General features: G+C 48.6%; 1 protein-coding gene across 1 annotated transcript in view; it reads right to left on the bottom strand.

The window, feature by feature from the left end:
- Positions 1-25,788, bottom strand: part of LOC137420992 (ras GTPase-activating-like protein IQGAP1) — a 305,469-nt gene that overhangs the window by 55,683 nt on the left and 223,998 nt on the right. The window contains exon 33 of the mRNA XM_068106598.2: positions 21,592-21,679. Coding sequence (XP_067962699.2) covers positions 21,592-21,679 — 88 coding nt within the window. The remainder of the gene's footprint in view (positions 1-21,591; positions 21,680-25,788) is intronic.

The following is a 25,788-nucleotide window of genomic DNA, read 5'->3' as shown; positions in this document are numbered from 1 at the left end:
TTTCCTGGGAAAACCACATTTCCAAGCTGGCCTCCAAAGCCAGTCGCGGACTGGGCATCCTCTGTTGATGTTTCAACACAAGTATAATTGCACAAGCACAAGCATATTGGGGCAAAATGTGGGAGAGGATGTAGATTTGAATAAATCACAGGTATAATGACTGACTTCATGGAAAATACAAGGAGATATCCCCAAGCCTATAGAGTTCCCAATATCTCTGTTCTCTACTGTTGTACTTGTGTGCTTCCCTCTCTCTCCTCATCTTTCCTCCCACTCCCTTTATCAGATGTTTCATGTGTCACTTTGTTTTTTTGTGATTAATGTTAGCTCTTATACGAGCCTCGATCTTGTATTCAAAAAAACAAAAAAACAAGTGTTTCGGCAAAATCTGTATTAATTTTTTTGATTAATCAATTAATCGATAATAATTAAGTACTTATTTATTTCCTTTCTCTTCTGGGCGATATCTCAGGCACCTTTTGCGCTAGGAAGCTGATATTTTGACATGACAATGACAAAGTGATTTGGCTGTAAAAGATATTTATGATTTATTGATTAATCAATTGATTATTTAATTATTCCATTAATGACTGAATTCGTGAATTTTTTTGAAAGTTAAAGATTGGGATGAAACTTATAGGTATTATATTTTAGTGGTTTAGGTATTATATTAGCCAATTTGTATATATGTATGTGTATGTGTAAATATATATATATATGTACACATACATCTTCGAGGTCAGGACCTCGCTGCCCTCCACTACTCTCACACGCTTGCACAAGGTACCGCCATAGTTGGGTAAATGCCTCAGAGTTAAAGTTCGTTTGGTCACCTGTCACCCTGAGGTCTTCACTGCAAGGTGGACACCACAATATGTATATATGTATGTATATATATATATATATATATATATATATATATGTGTGTGTGTGTGTGTGTGTGTGTGTGTGTGTGTGTGTGTGTGTGTGTGTGTGTGTGTGTGTGTGTGTGTGTGTGTGTGTATATTACATACACTGTAAAGCAGCTGTTGTGACATTTTGATAACTCTGCGTAACTGTTTTTTAGGGTCCAAAATACATTTGCCGTACTTTTCATGACAACACACCTTGCCATACTATCATACCTATTTGCTACATATTAAAACAACAACCTTGAAAATCTGCATGCCGGACCCAGAACCCAAAACTTAAAGCCAATATAATATTTATGGGACGTCTTGAAATATCAACAAGGCACAATCCACCACTGAACCTGAACTTGAACTTGCTTGGAAAGAGAAATGTTAACATACTCCACCTGATATCTCCAATATATGGAGCAAAGCATAGTAAGTTACTGCCCCAACTTTTTTTTATAAGCTCGAGTCTATTATAATATTTATTGGACCATATTCACAGAACCAACAGGAATCAGATTCCTCTATAAATGGAGGAAGATTTTGGAAAATATTTTGGCCAGACTGTGCAGTACAAAAAAAATGAAATAATCTTTCTCCAAGATCCTGATAGTGCCAGTGGTCAGGTACAGTCTGGCCAGAGTCTGACCGCACTGTGTCGTAAAAGCGACTCACAAAGGAAATGCAAGGAAAACAGAACAGGAAAAGAGTTCTGAGGTTAGGCCTTTTTGAGCATTATATTCAAGCATACTTGAATGTACAAGCATACAAGCATACAATACAAGCATATTGGGGCAAAATGTGGGAGAGGATGTAGATTTGAATAAATCACAGGTATAATGACTGACTTCATGGAAAATACAAGGAGATATCCACAAACTAAAGGAAAGAAGGGGGCGTAAATAGGATAGTCAGAGGAGGTGGGAGAAAAGGGAAAAAGGTCAGGAGGAGGAGAGATGAGGGGAGGGAAAGAAAGTACATGGGAGGGAGGAAAGGGGAATTTACAAGAAGGAGAAAGGAGTAGAGAGGAAAAGGATTCAAAACTCTGACCTTTTCAAAAAAATTTAACTAACAGTCTTTTTTAAGGACAGGCCTTAAAACTCATGGTTTAAAACCCTTAATAGTCTACTTGCCAAGCCTATAGAGCCCTCTTGTGAACCCGGAAATGTTGAGTACCCCAACGGTTTAAGTTACAAATGTACAGTATGGGTCCCCAGCACTTAGAAACTGCCGGATGCTAACTTGCATATGTTGGGCAATTAGAAAAATTAGCATTAATAGCATTAACCCTATCAAACATAGGCCTGGGACACTGAAATTTCTGTTTCGCTCTATTGCTCCGTTTGAATGCTTCGTGTGAGCAAACTATTTGAAGGATCTGTATGAAATTTGGACATAATACACTTAGACAGATATGCTTTCCGTGAGTGTTCTTATAAAAATTTCCTGCGATCAAAATTTCATGTGAAAAAAGGGATGTAAAAGCCGTGGATTTTTTTTCACCCAACATTTTTTTGCGCGGTTAGTGCCCCTACTCTCATGTTGAGCTACAGTTTCAATGTTAGTGTCAGCTGCCAAATATACTTCTGAGGACCCAGATAAGTTCCTGCGCGCAGTCGGCCTGGAGAGGCACATCGGCCCTATCCACAGTTGGGGTGATAATTTTGATCTTGTGGTCTTCACACCCAATGGTCGCCGCACGACTCATGCCATGGCCACTCAGTTTGTGCAGAATCCAGCAGGTCTCCTGTTCCCCGGAGGAGCCACACCTGGTGGTAAGGTCATGTCGCTGAAACTACCCCGTCTGACGAAGCTTTAAGCTGGGAAACTTAGTATAGCTCATAAGAGCAGTTTTGTCATTGAACATTACACAGGCCCCAAGAAGATGACTCCACCAGCTCTGAAAGAAGTCCCAAGAACTGATGCTTTCCAAGATGCCATCAAACAGAGTGTTTCAAGAGCACAGAAGAAGGATGCTGCTTGGCTCTCGCAGCTCCACTCTTCCCCTCTTCCCCTGGACTGGGCAGCCTACAATGTTGTGCAAGATCGCAATGGTGATGACAGTGCTCCAAAGCTGAAGACGATAAGTGTCTTTGGACCACTGCTTGACTCACCCCCTGCCCACCCTGATATAGTGCTCAGTACCATTGCCTACTTAGACACATCACTGAGGCAGCTTGGCATGAGCCACAGTCATATCACGTTTGAAATGCAGCTGTACGTGATCGCTTGCCTGATCAAGTGGAGTGATCTGCAGCGATGGTCATCAGTGGTTCTCAGACCTGGGATGATGCACACTCTCATGTCATTCATCGGCTCAATCGGACAACTGATAAATTCAACAGGTGTGGAGGAGCTAGTCGGTGCATCATTTGGAGGCCTGAAATCCATCTTCAACGGGAAGGCCTGGCCCAAGGCTATGCGAGCCTTCCGTATGGTTGTGTCTGCTCTTCTTCATGACTTCTTAGAGGAGGGAGAGAAGACTCACGAGCAGATAACGGCATTCCTGGAGAAAGCCAGAGAGCACCACACAGGCCGGCTATGGGTGGATTGTTTCATCACCCCTACCCTAATAGCTCACAGGTTCTGGCGAGCACAAAGAGAGGGTGATTGGATGCTGCAACAACACTGCCTTGGAGATGCTGCCCTATTTCTTTGCTGCCGGTCATCACCACTATGCAAGATGGATCACATAGCATCTGCGCGACATGCAGTACCTTCCTGCTACTGCCAAGGATGACCTTTACACTGGAAGCCATGTGTGCCACCACTCTGATGGTGCAGCTGTAGTGAGTGGAGACATGTTTGGGGAGCAGACATGCATCAAGCAAGGGAAGGGAGTAGGAGGCATGAAGGGCATCTCCACCAACCCTGAGCAGGTCGCTGTGTGGATCCAATCTTTCGGCATCTGCTCCTATCTCTCCAAGTCATTGGATGAGATTTACGACGATGCTGAAGCACCGGATAAGACAATGAAGCCCAACAGACACAAAGAAGAGGGTAAAGGACGGCGGGAATTGGACGCGGAGGACCAGGCTAAAATCCTGAGAGTGCTACAGGAAAACTCCCATCCACTCACCATAGAGACCGTGACCCTCCACCATATCATAAATGGCCAGGTGGCAGATGAAAAGGTGAATGTGCAAGATGCATTGAAGATCGGACAGGACATGAGCACACTGTTCTCATCACTTCCTGAGAGATTTCATGCGCCCATCTCAAATAAGGTGGTGACAATGACATTCACCAAAAAAAGAGTGAAGGTCAATGCGAAGATCATATGTGACCTTGAGGCGTTGTTTGCTCGGCTGCTGGTGGTGGGGAGCAAGAGAAGAATGGAGCTCTCTGCCCTCTTTGACTACGAGCTCGGCCCGGTCCCTGCATCCATCATCGATGAGTATGGATGCCTCAGGAAGGGTAACAGGTCTGTGATCGTCCAGCGTCTTGGAATCCTTGCCCCCAATCCCCACCCACCACATGTTGTACTCGTTGATGCATCGCAGCTCATCTACCACGTGGTGTGGCCATCGTCAGGCACTGTGGCTGACCTCGCAGCCAGCATGGGGCGCCGGCTTAATCGCTACATGACCGAAACATTTGTCATCTTTGACCGGTATGAGCAAGTCTCTGCCAAAGACCACGAGAGGCAGAGAAGAGCTGGGGAGAGCTCAACAGAGTACCGACTCACACTGACAACCCCTCTACCTAGCCGCGACAAAGTGATGAAGAACAAGACAAACAAACTGAGACTGGGTGAGCTCCTATGCACACACAGCATAGGAGATCACATCAAGATGGTCAGCAAAGCAGACAGTATTGTCACTCATGACGAGGCTGACATCTCCCTCATCTCATACATGTTGGATGCAGCCAGTCGCGGAGCTGAAACTGTCCGCATTCTCAGTGACGACACTGATGTTTTCGTACTCATGATCTATTGGTGCTGGAAGGTGGGTATCACATGTAACCTGCAGATGGAGAGATGGGATGGCACTATTCTCAACATCAATTCGACAGTAGAGAATCTCGGTGAGCAGTGTCGCTCCATCCTGGCTATGCATGCTCTCTCCGGATGTGACACCACCTCCTATCCCGCGGGGAAAGGGAAGGTGTCCGCACTCAAGGCCATGAGAGTAGTACCTGGTGACCTGCTTCACTTCATCGGAGAGGAGGGAGCTACTGATTTACAGATTACAGAGGCAGTGAGTGGTTTCTTCCTGGCTCTGTACAACGAGAGGGAGTCGGCATCTCTGAACGTCGCCAGATATGACATCTACCGAAAGCGCAAAACCCCCCCAGCACTGAAGACACTGCCTCCTACAGAGCGCAACGCTCTCCTCCATGGACGGCGTGCCCATCTACAGGTGCTGCTTTGGAAAGCAGCAGACTGCCCTGACCCACCAGCTGTGGACATAACAGAGTTTGGATGGAATAAGAAGGAAGGCGAGAAGGGAGAGGAGGTCATCATGCCCATCCTGGATGCAAGCCCCGTTGCTCCTCCTGCCGTGTTGGAAATGATCAGCTGTAGCTGCAAAGCTGGGTTAAAGCCCTGTTTAACAGCAAAGTGCAGCTGCGTAGCTGCAGGCCTGGCCTGTACCAGCTACTGCTTCTGCGAAGGCTCTGATAGTACATGTTGCAACACACTCTCACACTCACAGCAAGAAGAGCAATATGACAAGAATGTAGAGTCAGGAGAAGAAGATGAGGATGAGTTTTATGATGAGGATATGCTTTATAACAGTGCAGAGTAGTAGAAGTGCAAGACGCTCTTTCTTGATGGAAGTTTTATGTTGTGTAACTCGTGCACATATTTTTCAGCTCTGATAATTTTGGGTATACTTGTGTTTTAATTTTGAGGATATTATTGGCGTTTGAGGAGGATATTATTTACCCATAGTCATATTATTCTAGTTTGGTATGGTACTTGCCTTTGTTACCTCTAATACCTGTGAATAAAAGTGGAGCAATAGAGCGAAACAGAAATTTCAGTGTCCCAGGCCTATGTTTGATAGGGTTAATGCTATTAATGCTAATTTCCCAACATATGCAAGTTAGCATCTGGCAGTTTCTAAGTGCTGGGGACCCATACTGTACATTTCTAACTTAAAACTTTGGGGTACTCAACATTTCCGGGTTCACATTGCTGGCAAGTCGACTATAAAGCAAGACCAGAATAACAGAGGGCAAAGCATCAACAAGCAAAACTAGATATCTGCGATCAAAAAGCAATAGCCAAGGGTATAGGCCTCTGCTGACATCCGCAATCCAATGATTTCCATATTCTTTAGGGACCGCCATATGACCTTGACTTGCAACATTTCGGGATAAAGTGTACATTAAGAAAATATGTTCCCATCTACAACCATAAAACTCAACACCTTTATAATCGGAGGAATATTATTCAAGTTATGATCAAGTTGAGGGTGTTTTTTGGGTAATTTCGTCAGAATCTGAGAAAAGTAAGTCAAGCAAACAAATACAGTGCATTCAGAAAGTATTCAGACCCCTTCACCTTTTTCACTCCCAGGGAGTAAAGGGAAATTTAAACGTGCCCATGTCCTGCACACAGGCATCTCCAGACATCTGTAAAATTTGATGGAGATCTGCCAGGCCATTTTTGATTCTATAAGGTTCGTTCATACATATATACATACATAAGTATATACATACATATATACATAAGAATTGTCACGTTGCCGGGGATTAAGACCCCTGGGTGACAGATGACCGAAACGAGCCTCAACTCCGACGCGTATTTCGAAACTTGGCGGGATTATCTTTGGTGCGCGCGGGAGAGGCCCGAAGCCTTATCTAACTGGACGGCAGCTACGGGGTTTATTATTCGACCCACAAACACAAATACGAGACACCAAAATTCACAATACAAGAAGTTAAAATGTCAAAAATAAAGGATTTAATGCAAATGAATGCAGGGATAATAAAAACGAAAGGTAAATTAAAACTAAATTCCTATATTGAGACGTCTCCATCCAGGCTCGTATACAAACAAGGGAATGATTAAAGAAAATAAATGCTTTAAGTCGGCTTGTACTCAGCTTTGCGTCTCAACGAGGACTTTTAGGAGCTCAGTGGTCGTCAAACCCGAGTCATCGCGTGTCAAAGCGCACGAACAATGGTGCCGGTCAAGCACGCCCGTACACTGAGCCAGCAGCAGGCAGCCAAACGTCCCCCCCACCCCCCCGTTCAATCCCAAAGCCGGCACAAGAGAGAGAGTGAGTCCGTTTCTTCCTCCTCCTCTCCACGATTGCACGCAAGCCAGGTACAGCCAAGCCAGGGACAAAGAACAAAAGCAACTGCCCGAACTGAACTGAATCAAGAAGAGTCAAAAGAAAAGTGGCCGGTCACCACGCATGCCAGGACCAGAGAGAGAGAGAGAGAGAGAGAGAGAGAGAGAGATAATGGATTCTTCTTCTTCTCGAACCTTCCAGCTCTCTGATGTCATACGACCAATCCTGACGTCCCATTACATCAGTCCATGGCCACCACCATCGTCGTCTTTGGGGCGGGGCCTCACGGCCTTGCTTGACGCCCAATGACGAAGGTCGAGGCGTGGCCTCCCCATCACGAGTCGTCAGGAGACGGAGTCTAATCTCTGTTTGGGAATGTTCGGATGACATCTGGGTTTACATGCCGATTGGTAAATGTGCTGGGTTTCTGTCAGGCTTGTCGGTGTGGTTGTGGCAATGTGCCGATTGCATGGCTGGCCGAGTGAATTTTACAAGAACAAAGGGAAAATTATAGGAGGCATTACACACTGGGGATTATTAACCATAAGCCCTATGTAACTAGCACAAAACCACCCTCCTTATGGCGACATGCAAACGCTCTTACCCGCATAGTCGGCCTACTTAATACATCAAGATGGGCTTCTTCTTTGCGGCATACGGTCCATTCCAAACTATAGATTCCTGACTTCACTAAGGTATTTCATCTCCTACCCCCACAAACGTAACAGTACATACAAACATAAGTATATACATACATAGATACATAAGTACAGTCACATGAAAAAGTAAGTACACCCCATGTAAAGTTTTGACTTTTTAAACATATTTCAACATACAGCTATTTGATCTTCATTTCAAAAATATTGATAGATAAAGGTGATATAATATAACAAATATCATGAAACATTTACATTTTGTAGTCCCTGGTGTTGTTATCCCTGGTGTTGGGCTAGCGGCTAGGGTGCCGGCTTAGGATCCTGGGTTCGAATCCCGGTCAATCGCTGAATTAACGCCAGGGGGGTTGACTCAGCCTGTCATCCTTCCGAGGTCGGCAAATTGAGTACCAGTTCACTGGTAATTCCCTGCTTGTCGTTAAAGGCGGCAAAAAGGGTTGGCGTCAGGAAGGGCATCCGGCCGTAAAACATTGCTTCAAAAAGGGGACCGAAAAACAACAACAACCACAGTTCCCGAAAAAGGCCAACCCCCGCTTGCGGGGAAAAATGGCCTCTAAAGGTGGTTTTTATTTACATTTTGTAGTCCATTGTATAATTTAAATAAACATAAATGCAAATTTCGCATGTGGAAAAAGTGAGTTCGCCCCTACATTTATCACTACTTCAAATACCTAAAATTAGAATCAGGTGCACCAGCTCAAGTGCAAATGATTAGAACATCGTTCGAGAGGATCTTGGAGGAACCGGTCCTATTTAAACCTCAGACATTTCGTTTGGTTTGCTCTTTGTTGTTGATGTGTGCGGCATCACCATGCCGAGATCAAAAGAGCTCGCTGAGGCCTTCAGAAAGAAGGTTACAGATGCCTACGAGTCTGGGAGGGGTTTAAAAAGATCTCCAAACAATTTGAAATCAATCATTCGACTGTCCAGAAGATCATCTACAAGTGGAGAAGATTCCAAACAACTGCCAACTTGTTCAGGCCAGGCCGCCCCAGCAAGTTCAGCCCGAGAGCAGACCGCAATATGCTGAAAGAAGTCTCTAAAAACCCCAGAATGTCATCACGGGACCTACAGGTAGCTCTTGCCACTGTTGATGTCAAAGGGCACGAGTCTACCATTAGAAAGAGGCTGCACAAATTTGATCTACATGGGAGGTGTGCCAGCAGGAAACCTTTGCTGTCCAGAAAGAACATCAGGGCAAGACTAAAGTTTGCCAATGAACACCCAGGCAAAGACCAGCACTTCTGGAACAATGTGCTCTGGACAGATGAGTCAAAGATAGAGCTATTTGGCAACAGTACCAGAAGACATGTTTGGCGAAAACCAAAGACAGCATTTGACCACAAGAACCTGATACCAACTGTAAAGCATGGTGGTGGAAATATTATGGTTTGGGGCAGCTTTGCTGCATCAGGGCCTGGGCAGCTCACTATCATAGAATCCACTATGAATTCTTCATTGTACCAGAGGGTGCTTGAGGATAATGTGAGGCCATCTTTCGGAAAGTTGAAGCTCAACCGAAGGTGGACCTTGCAACATGACAATGACCCTAAACATACCAGTAAATCCATCAAGGAATGGCTGAAAAGAAAGAAATGGAGGGTTCTGGAATGGCCAAGTCAAAGCCCGGATCTAAATCCCATCGAGATGTTGTGGGGGCATTTGAAACGACCTGTGCAACAATTTTTTGTTGAATAAATTATTGCAAAGTCAATTTTTCATTGTTTTTTGTTCAATTAGATCACCTTTATCTTTCGATACTGTTTAAATGAAGATAAAATATTGACATGTCCACATATGTTAAAAAGATTAAAAAAACATTTCATGGGGTGTACTTACTTTTTCCACATGCGAAATTTGCATTTATGTTTATTTAAGTTATACAATGGACAATAAAATATAAATGTTTCATGACATTTGTTGTATTATATCATCTTTATCTATCAATATTGTTGAAATGAAGATCGAATAGCTGTATGTTGAAATATGTTGAAAAAGTCAAAACTTTACATGGGGTGTACTTACTTTTTCACGTGACTGTATATACAGTGCAGTCAGAAAGTATTCAGACCCCTTCACTTTTTTCACATTTTGTTATGAAAGCCTTATGCTGAAATCGTCTAAATTCATTTTTTCCCTCATCAATCTACACTCAATACCTCATAATGACAAAGAGAAAACAGGATTTTAGAAAGTTTTGCAAATTTATTGAAAAGAAAAAACTGAAATATCACATTGGCATAAGTATTCATACCCTTTGCTATGACACTTGAAATTTAGCTCAGGTGCCTCCCATTTCTCTTGATCATCTTTGAGATGTTTCTACACCTTGATTGGAGTCCACCGGTGGTAACCACAGAATCTTGTTTCTCACAGTCTGAGAGTCCTTTAGGTGTTTTTTTGCAAACTCCAAGTGGGCTTTCATGTGTCTTTCACTGAGAAGAGGCTTCCGTCTGGCCACTCTGCCATAAAGCCCAGATCGGTGGAGTGTTGCAGTGATGGTTGTCCTTCTGGAAGTTTCTCCCATCTCCACACAGGATCTCTAGAGCTCAGCCAGAGTGACCATCGGGTTCTTGGTCACCTCTTACCAAGGCCCTTCTCCCCCGATTGTTCAGTCTGGCCGGGCGGCCAGCTCTAGGAAGAGTCCTGATTGTTCCAAACTTCTTCCATTTAAGAATTATGGAGGCCACTGTGCTCTTGGGAACCTTCAAAGCAGCAAATTTTTTTTTGTAGGCTTCCCCAGATCTGTGCCTCGATACAATCCTGTCTCTGAGCTCTGCAGGCAGTTCCTTTGACCTCATGGCTTGGTTTTTGCTCTGATATGCATTGTCAGCTGTGGGAGCTTATATAGACAGGTGTGTGCCTTTCGAAATCATGTCCAGCGAATTGAATTTACCACAGGTGGACTCCAATCAAGGTGTAGAAACATCTCAAAGATGATCAAGAGAAATGGGATGCACCTGAGCTAAATTTCAAGTGTCATAGCAAAGGGTATGAATACTTATGCCAATGTGATAATTCAGTTTGTTTGTTTTTAAATAAATTTGCAAAACTTTCTAAAATCCTGTTTTCTCTTTGTCATTATGGGGTATTGAGTGTAGATTGATGAGGGAAAAAATGAATTTAAACGATTTCAGCATGAGGCTGCAACATAACAAAATGTGAAAAAAGTGAAGGGGTCTGAATACTTTCTGAATGCACTGTAGTTACATCGAGAGAATTTGGGTCCTGCACCCAACCTGAAACCCCGAGACTGATACTTTTTTACCGCCTTAAACCAGCACGTGCACACCCTGAGTACAACCACTTGTTTTCAACTAATACCATCCAGCAGTTCAAGAGTTCCTTGAAGTCAAAGAAGCACAAGGACAAACAGACACTTCTCAAATTATCATAAGATGATATTGAAACTTTTCATGATGCACACAGGTGGCTCTCAGAGAAACACCTGGGAAAGAGAAGAGAAGGAGTCAACAGAGCAGTTGAACGATAGAGTCGATGTGAGTTTGATATCGAGGTCTGGCGCGTCTGAAAGCCGAAACGTGCTAATTATGAGCTCTCCGGAGACCACAGTGGACCACTCCGGAGACACATTCACCACAGTGGAGTTTGATTTCCATGAAAAAAAAAAAAGGAAAGCTGCTTTTTGGCAAACACCTCAGCCCATGCTGACAATAGGTGGCATTAGGGGAAATATGCGTTAGGAATCCAAAAAATTGGTCATCACAATCCTCACAGGGGCTGAGGGAAATTGAGATCTTGACAGAGCACCATCAGCATGAGCACTGGGCCCATCAAAGTAGTAAACGGAATAACCATGGAGAAAGACAAGCGAGTCCGGTGTATCCCATGAATGAAGGAAAGGCTCCTGTCAAACAGTTGACATCTGGAGATGAGCTGACCTCCTGTAGGGGAGAAATCTACAAGATTGGATTACAGACCACTTGATGGTGAAACCACAGAGCTTGGTAGGGACGTTGGGGTGAGCTGGAGGGGTGAAAAAAAGTTTGTGGGGGAAGAGCGGAGGCACGGGTGGGGTTACAGTTGGGTGAGGAGGAAGAGTTGGTTGTAGGTGGGAGTCAGAGCTCTAGAAATTACAAGTCTAGAAAAGTTGTAGCTTTAAGCAAAGCAGACACGTCAACGCTCCCCACGCCAGCGTGGGCTTTGCTTCGACAGTTTGATCAGATGATCAGTTTGATCAGACTTTGACAGTTTGAAACTGCAATCCTAAGAAATGGTTGTAAAACAATAGTTTTGAGCAAAACAAAGCCAGACAGTTGCCAAATCTCCGTGCATCTTATCCGTACACGTACACACACCTGTACGATCAATATTCAAACTAGAACAGCACTCAGTAGAGAGCACACCTCCGCCTGGTTGGCCATATCACTCAATGGTGAAGAATCACTTTAAAAAATCTACGAGCCGGATCCGGATCTTCACCAAGACCGATTCTTCCCTGTCGCACACACAACCTGTGCAACAAGTTTCGTCCAAATCCGTCCATAACTTTTTGAGATATCCTGCTATGTATCGTTTTTGGCCTGATCTCCCAATGGTGAAGAATCACTTAAAAAATTCTACGAGCCGGATCCGAATCTTCACCAAAATCTAATAAATTCGTCCGTGTCACATACGACGGTATATCCTGCGAATTCACATTGAATTATTCACAAGTGAATTATGAGTGAATAATTAATTTGTAAAATTATAATGTGAATTAATTAATTAATTTGAATAATAAAAATAACAAGTGAATAATTCACAATTACAAACTATTCACAAGATGATGGGAATCGAGCCTGTGATTGATGCTGTGAAGAGGAACAGGTTGAGATGGTTTGGTCACGTGTTTTTTTTTTTTTGTTTTTTTTTTGTATACTGAATCGAGGCTCGTGAAAGAGCTAACATTTATTTCACAAACAAATCAACCAGACAAACAAAATATACAAAAAGAGGGAGCGGAAGACAAGATGGGGAGAGAAGGGGAAGCACACAACCACAACATGAGGAAGGATGAAAGTTACTGGTTGAGAAGAGTGATGGAAATGAATGTAGAAGGAAGTAGAGGACGGGGAAGACCGAGAAAGACTTGGCTGAAGATGGTGGAAGAAGAAATGCGGGCAAGGGGGTTAACAAGGAGAGATGCAGAAAATAGGGCAAAATGGAGAAGATTGTCATGGGGACCGCAAGGCTAACCCCCGCTCTAGCAGGGAAAATGGCCTTAAAATGCCTGTTGTGGTTGTTATTGTTGTTGTGTCACATACGCCACATCTCTGCCAAATTTCGTCCGAATCCGTCCATAACTTTTTGAGATATGTTGTTCACAAATGGACAGACAAACAGACAGACAGGGGTGAAAACATAACCTCCATCCACCTTTGGTGGCGCAGGTAATGACCGTGTTCATTCGGTTGTTGTAAACTAATGGGAAACGTTTTCTAGCTGAAACACCACAAAATAGGCAACGAATTTGAATGTGAACCCTAAGGCCCGAAGGTGTTTAGTTGGCATTTGCGGGGTATTTTTTTCACATCATTTTGATCAGAATTATTTGTCATTGATAACATCACATTGTGTTAAAATGACCTGAAATTGGTTTCCTGGAACATTTTGAGGTGCATCATTGAGCCTGAGCTGCAGCACGATGTTTACACGACAGTCATGTGCAATCAACTGTGGGACGAAATGACTGGGCCGGTGATACGTAGTCGCGTCCCTTGTACATAATGATCATTTCCGATGATGGTGTTATTCATCAGAAGCATGTGATTCTAATTCTGGATTTTCTTTTCTTCAAAAAAAATTTTTTTTTTTCATTTTCTTTAGAAATTTCAATTTTAGTTGCAAAAAAAACGATTTTGATCACGTCCACAACCATTTCTGGGACATGCGTTTACCGATCTTGTTCAAACTTGGCACACAGGTAATGCACGATGGCTTACATTTCGAGAACGTCATTTTTTCGAGATCGGATGCAAGATCGCCGACTGGCGGCCATTTTGTTACGTAAACGTGTTCCCAACCATTTCTCGACATGCATGGACCGATTCTGTTCAAACTTGGCACAAAGACAATACATGAGAGTGTGGTGGACACAAAAGCCCACTGGCGTGGTGACATCATTCCACGCACGAAGTGGGCGGTGGCCACGCCCGAGGGGTAGGCGTGGCCTCATGATATACACCGGGCGACCAGCCCGGAGGAGTTCAGTGTTACAGTGTAGTCTTACAATAAAGACATTTATATGTTACCGCTTGTCCGCTTCCTCCTTGCTCACAAGCAGCGCGCGTAACGCCGCGCTTTACTGGTGACCCTCGACGTTGGATCTGCCGGAGCGATCCTTCCACACGCGACGCCATCGCCATGGCCGCCTTCGTCAAACTTCCGGAATTTTGGGAGGCTCAGGCCGAAGTCTGGTTCGTCCAGGCCGAAGCCCAATTTCAGCTTCGGCGCCTCACCAACGACGACCTGCGCTACTGCCATGTCGTCGCCTCCCTCGGGCCCGGCACGGCCGCTCGAGTTGTGTCCGTCCTTCGCCACCCACCGGACGGCCACAAGTACGAGGCACTCAAGCGGCTACTCCTAGCCACGTTCGGCCTCACGGACGACGCACGGGCCGATCGCCTCCTGGATCTCCCCGAGCTCGGTGAGACGCGCCCGTCGGTCCGAATGGACCATATGCTGTCACTGTTGGGCGACGAAGCCCCCGGTTCGCTATTCCGGGCGCTTTTCCGTCGCCAACTTCCAGCGCAGGTTCGCCTCGCGTTGGCCGGGACCGGGCTAACGGAACCCCGAGCATTGGCGGCCGAGGCGGACAAGTACTTCGCCGCTTCGGACACGCGGGCGAGCGTTGGCGTGGCCGTCACGGCCTTCGACGCTGATGTTCCACAGCATCATCTTCTACAGCACGCTGATGTTCCACAGCATCATCTTCTACAGCACGCTGATGTTCCACAGCATCATCTTCTACAGCACGCTGATGTTCCACAGCATCATCTTCTACAGCACGCTGTGGTTCAGCAGCATGCTGATACGCACCTCGTGAACGCCGCCACGCCCCGCCCACCGCCGCGGCGAAAACCGCCACCGCGGGGAAACCCGTCGACTCCACCGGCCTGGCGGAGCCAGCCGCGCTCCTCCAGCTCCACCACCTGGTGCTGGTTCCACGCCAAGTTCGGCCACGAAGCTCGGCGGTGTCATCCGCCGTGCTCCTTCAACGGGTCGGGAAACGCCCGGGCCGGCGCTCAATTGTGGCGATGAGCGCCGGCCGTTCGAGCAGCCTGCTGTTCATAACGGACACCTTCTCCGGGCGCCGTTACCTGTGCGACACGGGAGCACAGGTGAGTGTCATTCCCGCCGGCACGTCAGACAAGCACGCCGCGGGTGGGGGCCCCGCGCTGCTTGCCGCGAACGGGACGCCCATCCGTACGTACGGAAAACGCTGCCTCTCTCTGCGGTTTGGAGGGCAGGTTTTCCGATGGACGTTCGTCACCGCCGACGTGCCCATGGCACTGCTTGGCGCGGACTTCCTGTGCGCTAATGGGCTCCTGGTCGACGTCAAGCACAGACGGCTTGTCCAGGCCGAGACGTTCAGCTCGCTCGCATGTGCGTTGCCCAGCTCAACGAGTGGCTTGCCAAGCGGCTTGCCGAACGATTCGGTTCCGGCCACGTTGGTCTGTACGCTTCCGGCAGCGGACGCATTCACCCGCCTCCTCGCCGGCTTCCCGGCCCTCACGCGGCCCACCTTCTCGGCGGGGGCCGTCAAGCACGGGGTGGCCCATCACATCCCCACCGTCGGGCCACCGGTCTACGCCCGGGCACGCCGCCTCGAGCCGACGAAGCTGGCGGTGGCAAAAGCGGGGTTCGCTACCCTGGAGCGACTCTGCATCGTTCGGCGCTCAGAGAGCGCTTGGGCGTCGCCGCTGCACATCGTGCCGAAGCCCGGCGGGGGATGGCGACCGTGCGGGGACTATCGCCGTCTCAATGACGCCACGACTCCCGACCGCTACCCCGTCCCCCACATTCAGGACTTTTCCGCCCGTTTGGCGGGCAGGTCCTTCTTCTCGAAGGTGGACCTCATACGCGGCTACCATCAGGTCCCCGTCAGGCCGGAGGACGTCCCGAAGACGGCGGTCATCACGCCATTCGGACTCTTCGAGTTCCTGCGCATGCCCTTCGGTCTGAAGAATGCGGCTCAGGCGTTCCAGCGACTGATGGACAGCGTCCTGCGCGACTTGGATTTTGTCTACGTCTACCTGGACGATATCCTCGTCGCCAGCGCGTCCCGCGAAGAGCACCTACGCCACCTCCGCACGCTCTTCGAACGCCTGGGCCAGCATGGCCTGATTGTGAACCCCGCAAAGTGCCGGTTCGGCGCCGCCACAATCGATTTTCTGGGGCACCGTGTCACCAGGCACGGAGCCGTCCCCCTGCCGGCCAAGGTGGAGGCGGTGAAGGGGTTTCCGCGCCCCCGCACGATCAGAGGGCTGCAGGAGTTCCTGGGCATGGTGAACTTTTACCATCGGTTCCTGCCCCGTATCGCCCAGCTCCTGCGCCCCCTGCACGAAGCTCTCCGAGGTAAGCCGGGCAAAGGCGACGTTACCTGGACCGAGCAGATGGACACGGCGTTCACGGGCGCGAAGCTCGCTTTGGCTAACGCCACCATGCTCGCGCACCCGGCGCCCGATGCACCGATCGCCCTCACCACCGATGCCTCGGACTACGCGGTGGGCGCGGTGCACGAGCAATGGGTGCGTGGAGCTTGGCAACCGCTGGCGTTCTTTAGCCGGCAGCTTCGCCCGCCCGAACGCCGTTACAGTACCTTTGACCGCGAGTTGCTCGGACTTCACTTGGCGGTCAGGCACTTCCGCCATCTGCTCGAGGGCCGGGCGTTCACTGCCTTCGTCGACCACAAGCCGCTGATCTTCGCGATGGGCAAGGTCACCGAGCCGTGGTCGGCCCGGCAGCAGCGTCACCTCTCGGCCGTGTCCGAGTACACGACGGACATCCAGCACGTCGCGGGGAAGGACAACCCGGTTGCGGATTGCCTTTCCCGGGCCGTCGCCCACGCAGTCCACCTCGGCATCGACTATGCCCGGATGGCAGCGGACCAGGCCGCTGACCCCGACGTCCAGGCCTTGCGGACCGCCGTCACGGGCCTCCGCGTCACCGAGGTGCCGTTCGACGGCGCGGGCGCGGCCCTCTTGTGCGACGTCTCCCTCGGGCGTCCTCGCCCCATTGTGCCCGCGGGCTGGCAGCGCCAGGTGTTTGACGCCATCCACGGCCTGTCCCACCCGGGCGCGAGGGCCTCCCAAAGGCTGATCGCCGACAAGTTCGTCTGGCATGGCCTCCGGAAGGCCGTCCGCGGCTGGGCCAGGACGTGCCTCGCGTGCCAGCGCGCCAAGGTGCACCGGCACACCCAGGCCCCGTTGGCCCCGTTCACGGTGCCGGAACGCCGGTTTGACCACGTCCACGTGGACCTGGTGGGACCTCTGCCCCCCTCGCGGGGTTTCACCTACGTCCTCACCATGGTGGACCGCACCACCCGGTGGCCGGAGGCCGTGCCCTTGGCGTCGACAACGGCGGCCGATGTCGCGCAGGCTTTCATCGCCACCTGGGTCGCCCGGTTCGGCGCCCCCTCAGACATCTCATCCGACCGCGGCCCCCAGTTCACCTCGGAGCTCTGGGGGGCGGTTGCGCAGGGGCTCGGGGTCCGGCTGCACCGAACCACGGCCTACCACCCCCAGGCTAACGGCCTGTGTGAGCGATTTCACCGCTCATTGAAGGCCGCGCTCCGGGCCACCCTCCGCGACGGCGGCTGGGTCGACAGGCTCCCCTGGGTCCTGCTGGGCCTCCGGACGGCGCCCAAGGAGGACCTGCGCGCATCCGCGGCGGAGTTGGTCTTCGGGCAACCGCTGCGGGTGCCGGGCGAGTTCCTCCCCGACTCCACGGCACCATGGTCCGCGGCACAGCAGCGCTCCGCTCTGCAAGAGACCGCCCAGAGGTTCGCCCCGGTGCCAACGGCATGCCACGGGCACCCACCGACGCACGTCGCCCCGGAGCTTCGCACGGCGGAGTACGTCTTCGTCCGCCACGATGCCCATCGGACACCACTGCGGCCCCCGTACGACGGGCCTTTCCGCGTGCTGGAGACCGGGGCGAAGCACTTCACCCTGGACATCGGCGGTACTCCTGACCGCGTTTCGGTAGACCGCCTCAAGCCGGCCCACCTCGATGTGGACCATCCACCGCCAGTGGCCCGACCCCCACGTCGGGGCCGCCCTCCTGCGGGCGGACCCCCGGCACCGCCCAGCCCCGCCGCCACGGCGCCCCCCGGTCCTGCACCCATCCCAGGGGCAGCCAGGGGCATCCCACCTGGTATCCCTGCACCCCGGACGCCGCCGATCGCCAGGGGGCGCTTCGGCCGGGTCATTCGTCTGCCCCGCAAACTGGCCCTCCAGGTGCGCGGGAATTCTGGGGGGGCGCGTGTGGTGGACACAAAAGCCCACTGGCGTGGTGACATCATTCCACGCACGAAGTGGGCGGTGGCCACGCCCGAGGGGTAGGCGTGGCCTCATGATATACACCGGGCGACCAGCCCGGAGGAGTTCAGTGTTACAGTGTAGTCTTACAATAAAGACATTTATATGTTACCGCTTGTCCGCTTCCTCCTTGCTCACAAGCAGCGCGCGTAACGCCGCGCTTTAAGAGTACTAGGGCATTGCCCGTACTATATCTATATCTAAAATTATATCCCCCCCCCTCTATTTACATGAAATGGTTTGGTCCAAAGCGAACGGCTTGCGAGTACGGTGACAATCCCCCCCCCCCTCTATTTACATGCAATGGTTTGGTCCAAAGCGAACGGCTTCCGGAGTTTGGTAAAGAAATCGCCATCGCGTGCACAAACGCGCAGGAAAGCGAATGAATCGCAAATTCGGTTTTATTAGTTTTAAAACATAGTTTAACGCCAACATAGTTTGCAAACGTGAAATAAATGAATACGCTCTCAAATGTGCCATCCGAGGCAGAGTGTGTCCTCCACGTTCGGCACACGCGATCGTTCGCTGCTCTCTGATTGGTTGAATCGTTTTTTGGACATAGCTCGGTAAGTAATTGTCCGATTAATATGAAACCTTGAAAAGGCACATCCTCGGGTCCCCAGCAATATACCTGGCAAGTTAAAAGTATATCGGACCCGTGGTTGTCGAGAAACAGCGGTCACAGACAAACAGACGTACAAACGTACAGACGTACAGAGATTACTGGAATTATAGATAGATACATAAGCACAACATTTTGTTTCGTCATCCGACCAAAGATGGCTGACTTAGGAATGGGAGGGGGATGGTGACGACTTGGGGATGGGAGGGGGATGGTGATGACTTGGGGTTGGGAGGGGGATGGTGACGACTTGGGGTTGTGAGGGGGATGGTGATGACTTGGGGTTGTGAGGGGGATGGTGACGACTTGGGGTTGGGAGGGGGATGGTGACGACTTGGGGTTGGGAGGGGGATGGTGACGAATTGGGGTTGGGAGGGGGATGGTGATGACTTGGGGTTGTGAGGAGGATGGTGACGACTTGGGGTTGGGAGCAGGATGGTTACGACTTGGAGTTGGGAGGGGGATGGTTACGATTTGGGGTTGGGAGGAGGATGGTGACGACTTGGGGTTGGGAGGGGGATGGTGATGACTTGGGGTTGTGAGGGGGATGGTGATGACTTGGGGTTGTGAGGGGGATGGTGACGACTTGGGGTTGGGAGGGGGATGGTGATGACTTGGGGTTGTGAGGGGGATGGTGATGACTTGGGGTTGTGAGGGGGATGGTGACGACTTGGGGTTGGGAGGGGGATGGTGACGACTTGGGGTTGGGAGGAGGATGGTGACGACTTGGGGTTGGGAGGGGGATGGTGATGACTTGGGGTTGTGAGGGGGATGGTGATGACTTGGGGTTGGGAGGAGGGTGGTTACGACTTGGGATTGGGAGGGGGATGGTGATGACTTGGGGTTGTGAGGGGGATGGTGATGACTTGGGGTTGTGAGGGGGATGGTGACGACTTGGGGTTGGGAGGGGGATGGTGACGACTTGGGGTTGGGAGGGGGATGGTGACGAATTGGGGTTGGGAGGGGGATGGTGATGACTTGGGGTTGTGAGGAGGATGGTGACGACTTGGGGTTGGGAGCAGGATGGTTACGACTTGGAGTTGGGAGGGGGATGGTTACGATTTGGGGTTGGGAGGAGGATGGTGACGACTTGGGGTTGGGAGGGGGATGGTGACGACTTGGGGTTGGGAGGGGGATGGTGACGAGGGAGGGGGATGGTGACGACTTGGGTTGGGAGGGGGATGGTGACGACTTGGGGTTGAGAGGGGGATGGTGATGACTTGGGGTTGGGAGGGGGATGGTGATGACTTGGGGTTGTGAGGGGGATGGTGATGACTTCGGGTTGTGAGGGGGATGGTGACGACTTGGGATTGAGAGGGGGATGGTGATGACTTGGGGTTGGGAGGGGGATGGTTACGACTTGGGGTTGGGAGGAGGATGGTGACGACTTGGGGTTGGGAGGGGGATGGTGACGACTTGGGGTTGGGAGGGGGATGGTGACGACTTGGGGTTGGGAGGGGAATGGTGACGAGGGAGGGGGATGGTGACGACTTGGGTTGGGAGGGGGATGGTGATGACTTCGGGTTGTGAGGGGGATGGGTATGCCTTGGGGTTGTGAGGAGGATGGTGACGACTTGGGGTTGGGAGCGGGATGGTTACGACTTGGAGTTGGGAGGGGGATGGTTACGACTTGGGGTTGGGAGGAGGATGGTGATGACTTGGGGTTGGGAGGGGGATGGTGACGACTTGGGGTTGGGAGGGGGATGGTGACGAGGGAGGGGGATGGTGACGACTTGGGTTGGGAGGGGGATGGTGATGACTTGGGGTTGGGAGGGGGATGGTGATGACTTGGGGTTGGGAGGGGGATGGTGATGACTTCGGGTTGTGAGGGGGATGGGTATGACTTGGGGTTGGGAGGAGGATGGTGACAACTTGGGGTTGGGAGGTGATGGTGATGACTTGGGTTGGGAGGGGGATGGTGATGACTTGGGGTTGGGAGGGGGATGGTGATGACTTGGGGTTGAGAGGGGGATGGTGATGACTTGGGGTTGGGAGGGGGATGGGTATGACTTGGGGTTGGGAGGAGGATGGTGACAACTAGGTGTTGAGAGGGGATGGTGATGATTTGGGGTTGTGAGGGGGATGGTGATGACTTGGGGTTGGGAGGAGGATGGTGATGACTTGGGGTTGTGAGGGGGATGGTGACGACTTGGGTTTGGGAGGGGGATGGTGACGACTTGGGTTTGGGAGGCAGATGTTGAGGGATGGGGGGTTGAAGACTTGAGGTTTGTGAGGGGGAGAGGGGAGAGTTCCGGACTTGAAGTCACATTATACATTGTGCGGATGTTCAGTGGGCCCGTCCTATATTTTTATGATATTATTTAATTTTTCCTTTTATTTTATACAAGGTCCTAAATAACCAAAATACTGCATAAACAAAATAATATTAATTACACAGAACCAAATTTCATTCCTTAATACAAAGCATAACAAGTGCACGTTTTCACTTGCACATCTGAGCCTTTCTATGTATCCATATCCACCAAACTGTAAGCAATACACTCACCACTTCCCTTCCAAATACCTTTTATTGCCCTATACGATACATTGTCTCCATAATTTCCATGAAACTCTTCCATAACGACATTTTGTTCTGGACGGACTCACCTGTTCGGCTGAGGCTGGTGTCTTTAAAATATTGAGTAGTGTTTCACCTGGCTGTACCTGGATGATGTCTGCAACCAACTTCTTCATTCTGAAAGCAAATAAACAACAATTTTAAAATCATTGCTTTGATAGATCTATTCTCATTTCTTCACTGCCACATTCTATAGCACAAATGCACAAACTTTTGGTGGGCTGGCAGGATGGCCTGGTGGTACGCGCACTCGCCCGTAAGCTATCTAGCCCGAGTTTGCATTTCGGCCCAGCTACAAACTGCCACCCCAGCGTTTCAAAGGCAGGGCAATTCATCAATGTGCGTTCCATCCCTCGGATGAACATTAAATACTGACCGTCCCATCTGCCGGCATTAGTTGGTGCACATGAAAGATCCCACAGTGTCCTCCGTGAAGAGTAGGAGACCTATCTCCGGCACACTGAACAAATTCCAAATTCCTTCCCTACCCTACAGAGGGCAGTGCCCTTTGCTAATGATGCTATGTCGCAGCCTTGTTCTGCATGCGAAAGAAGAAGACTACCTTTGTGTTCCTTCGCAGCCAGATGCAATCTTCTCTGCTTTGGGAGGCCATCTTTGAAAACTGCAGATACCTGTTGGAATTGTCTCGTTTTACAATTTTTGTTAATTGTTGGTGTTATTTTGTTGTTGTAAATGTATTTGTGCATCTCGTTGAGTGCCTTCACATGTAATTTTGTGCTAGGATTTTATATCTTTCGCCAAGCTGCATGCTCGTGTGGGACTTGTTCTGGTTTCTTATAATTTCCTCCCCTTTCTCTATTCCTGGTCATTCATTCCCCTGGTCGTTGCCCCACTGATCCACTGTGGATTGATTGCAGTTTCCCCTCTATTGCTTTGCTCATGCTCACTCTTTGCTCACTCATGAGCCTGAAATTCATAGAAAGCAAGGAGAAAAAGATGTAAAATGTCATATCGTGGTTTTAGTAATTTTGCTGTGAAAGGCTGTCAGTCGGCCACATTTTGTCAGATTACAAAACAAAATGGTCTGCATATGTACACTCTCATGTTTTGTCTTTGTGCCAAGTTTGAACAAAATCGGTCCATGCATGTCCGAGAAATGGTTGGGGGTACTGTTCCGGATCCGTCACTTCCGCCTTTGTTGTTATTATATACTGTTAGGCTTTTTAGTTTCAGGTAATATTGTTGTTAAGATTTTTAATGTGATATGGAGATGACTTTAGTAAAAGGTAAAAATAAATATTTGTGAAGGAGAAAGGAAGACGTGGCAAAGAGACCGGAAGAGGAGAGAGGAAGAGCTTGGCAGAGAGGAGATGGCCATGAGAGAGATACAGCCGCAAGTCGCATCGAGGCTACGAGCGGACTTTTTTGATATTGGTCGCGAATGAGTCAAGGCTTCCTGGGGGGAGGGATTGCCTGTGACATCGTCCTATATTGCGATTGCAATTAAACCTGCGTCTCAGGTTTTATCACCAAGTGTGAGTTGTTGTTGGAGAAAAATCAAGCGCCTCTATTACAGGCTGATACGCCATTTTGTCATCGAAGAGACTGTCTGCTTGGTGCATCTTGTTTTGTCGTTGGGATTTCCATATCGACCTCATCGTGTTGATTGCCGTTGGTTTGCCTATCGGCTCAATTCCCATATCGACCTCTGACCTTGTAACTCCTCGTTTGCCGCTGTGCCAATACCTGCCTGTTCTCGTCGTTCTGCACGACTTCAACCAGCGTGGGGATTAGTGCACAGACTTTGGGGAATGTTACATTCCACTCACGTTTGGCATATCATGAGTTCATTGCTTTGAGAGCATTGGGGGAATGATGGTACCATCATATGTATTGTTCATTTGATGCAAGTGATATTTTCATGGTACTTTCTTTAATAGTGTTATTATTGTGTATGTGAGAGTTCTTAATACAATTACTTGTTTTGTTCTACAATTACATTTGTGTGGTTTGACCATGGTTTATTAGAACACTCAAAATAACAAATCTTTCTGCCGTGTTCCCGCTCCAGACTCTGAGGTGCACTGTAACCGGGGTTTGGGGAGGTAATACGTAACAGTACGCTGAACTAACAAAATGGCAGCTTGTCAGCTATCTTGGATCTGATATCAAAAGAAAATGAGGAACATATGTAAGCCATCGTCTCTTATCTGTGTGCCAAGTATGAACAAGATTGGTAAATGCCTGTCCGAGAAATGATTGAGGGTGTGTTCAATATTAGGTTAATCATAACTAAAATGGCCACTAGTCTAACATCTTTGATTACAGCAAGAAACAAAATGATGTGCATATGCACACCATCATGTCCCGTCTTTGTGCCAAGTATGAACAAAATCGATCCATGCATCTCCGAGATATGGTTGGGAACGGATGAACGGACGGCCGAGACCAAATCCATAAGCCCCCGTTTCGGACTAAGTCCAACGGAGGCTAATAAAAATAACAAGTAATTTAATTTGTGTAGAAGTAGATAGGCAGGAAGCACAATCTTCTTTCTCTGAAAATACCTAAACTAGTGTAAGGAACAGCAATCATCTCCAACTCAAGTGATAAAGTTAATTTTGGTTTGCAGTTATTTCCATCATTACTGAAGCCTGAAACAGTCAAAGACTTTCCGAATGCATTTCTCCTCTGGGCTATACGGCTGTTCGGGGCTTATCATTCCATATTTTGATATCCATGATTCACCAAATCAGAAATGAAATATCACACGAGCAAGCAAAGATAAAATAAGATTTCTCCGGTCAAATATATCTTGGAGTACATATTCCTCAAAACCAAAACTGCTATTAAAGCTTCGCCATGAGCATCGACATAATACTTTTCTCAACTGAGAAAACTCAAGAAAGCTTTGATTCTCTTTCCTGAACTTGGTCACAAATGATAAATAGTTTGTAAAATATAGTTTAAAACTTACTGATCTTTTCTCATGTTGTACATACTTGAAACTTTAAACAATATTATTTATAAGTCCTGAAATGAAAATGCTGGAGTACATTTGATGATTGGCAACTAGGCATTGAACCTGTGAGGGAAGATAAATAAAATCTAAAAGGTTGAACTGGATGTTTTTCAAATTTGTTTTCCTCAAAATCAATACATTTATTCCAAATTTCTCCAATATCTTCAATACACCCCAGTAGTATCAGCTTTTCTCTCATCTGTTCTCAAAATAGTTTTCATTGGCATTTATGACTTGATAATTGCCCTCAAAGGGGCTGACAGGATGGCCTAGCCCTAGAGGTACGCACACACACCTCGAAGCTGCATAGCCTCGGTTTGAATCCAGACCCAGCTATAAAATGTCATCCGGGTGATTCATTAATGTGTGCGCCCTCCCTCGGATGGACGTTAAATGTGCATCCCATCTGCCAGAATTTGTTGGTGGAGTTAAAAACCCAGTGGTGTCCTTCACGAAGAGTAGGCGAGCCATCGCCAGCACCTTGAACAAATTCCTGCCCTAACGTTCAGAGGGCGATCCATCAGTCGCACAGCCGCACCCTTAGCAAAGACGTTCACCGCAGCCTTGTGCTGCGTACGAATGAAGATGATTGTCCTCAAAAAATGTACGGTCTACTGATTTTTTTCCCTTCAAATTTCAAAAAAGGAAGTTGGAGATGACTAAGTTTGATTTATATAGAGAATAATGAGGATTTCAAACCCCAATACTGTTCACTTTGCAGTTGCAACTTGTGAAGTGTCAGTGAGAGAATTGTCCTGAAGTCCTGAATAATTAAAATTCCTCAACTGATCTAATTATTATGCAGTTTCTCTTTCAGACTTTTGCTGAGTATTTAGAATAATTGAGAAACTGACAACATAGTTCCAGTACATCAATTTTGTAATTAGTCTACCTACAAACTGTAACTTGGCCGGCTGAGGCTCCGAGTCAAAATTCATGTGGTATGGCAAATTTGGGTGTTTCCAGGCCAAACCTTGTTACAAGCACATCTATATTTTAATTTTACAGGTTAAGAGAACAAGACTTGGTGGCATCATGGTAAGAACATCCACTTTAAGTCTGGTCAAGCCAAACACTAAAAAAACTCGATGGTATTCATAGAATACTTACGCTGTACAGGCAACTTGGTGCGAGCCAACTCTTCTGTTTTTGAAGGTTTCTTTTTTTCTTTGATCCAATATGGTTGCCAGACCACGTGAGCGATTACATCATACATTTATATTCTCTAACATAGTCATGTGAA

This window comes from Myxine glutinosa, chromosome 2, assembly GCF_964187855.1.
Source record: "Myxine glutinosa chromosome 2, kmMyxGlut1.1, whole genome shotgun sequence".
NCBI classification, from domain to species: Eukaryota; Metazoa; Chordata; class Myxini; order Myxiniformes; family Myxinidae; genus Myxine; species Myxine glutinosa.
The sequence above is the reverse complement of the archived record's forward strand: the minus strand, read 5'-3'. Positions and strand labels throughout refer to the sequence as shown.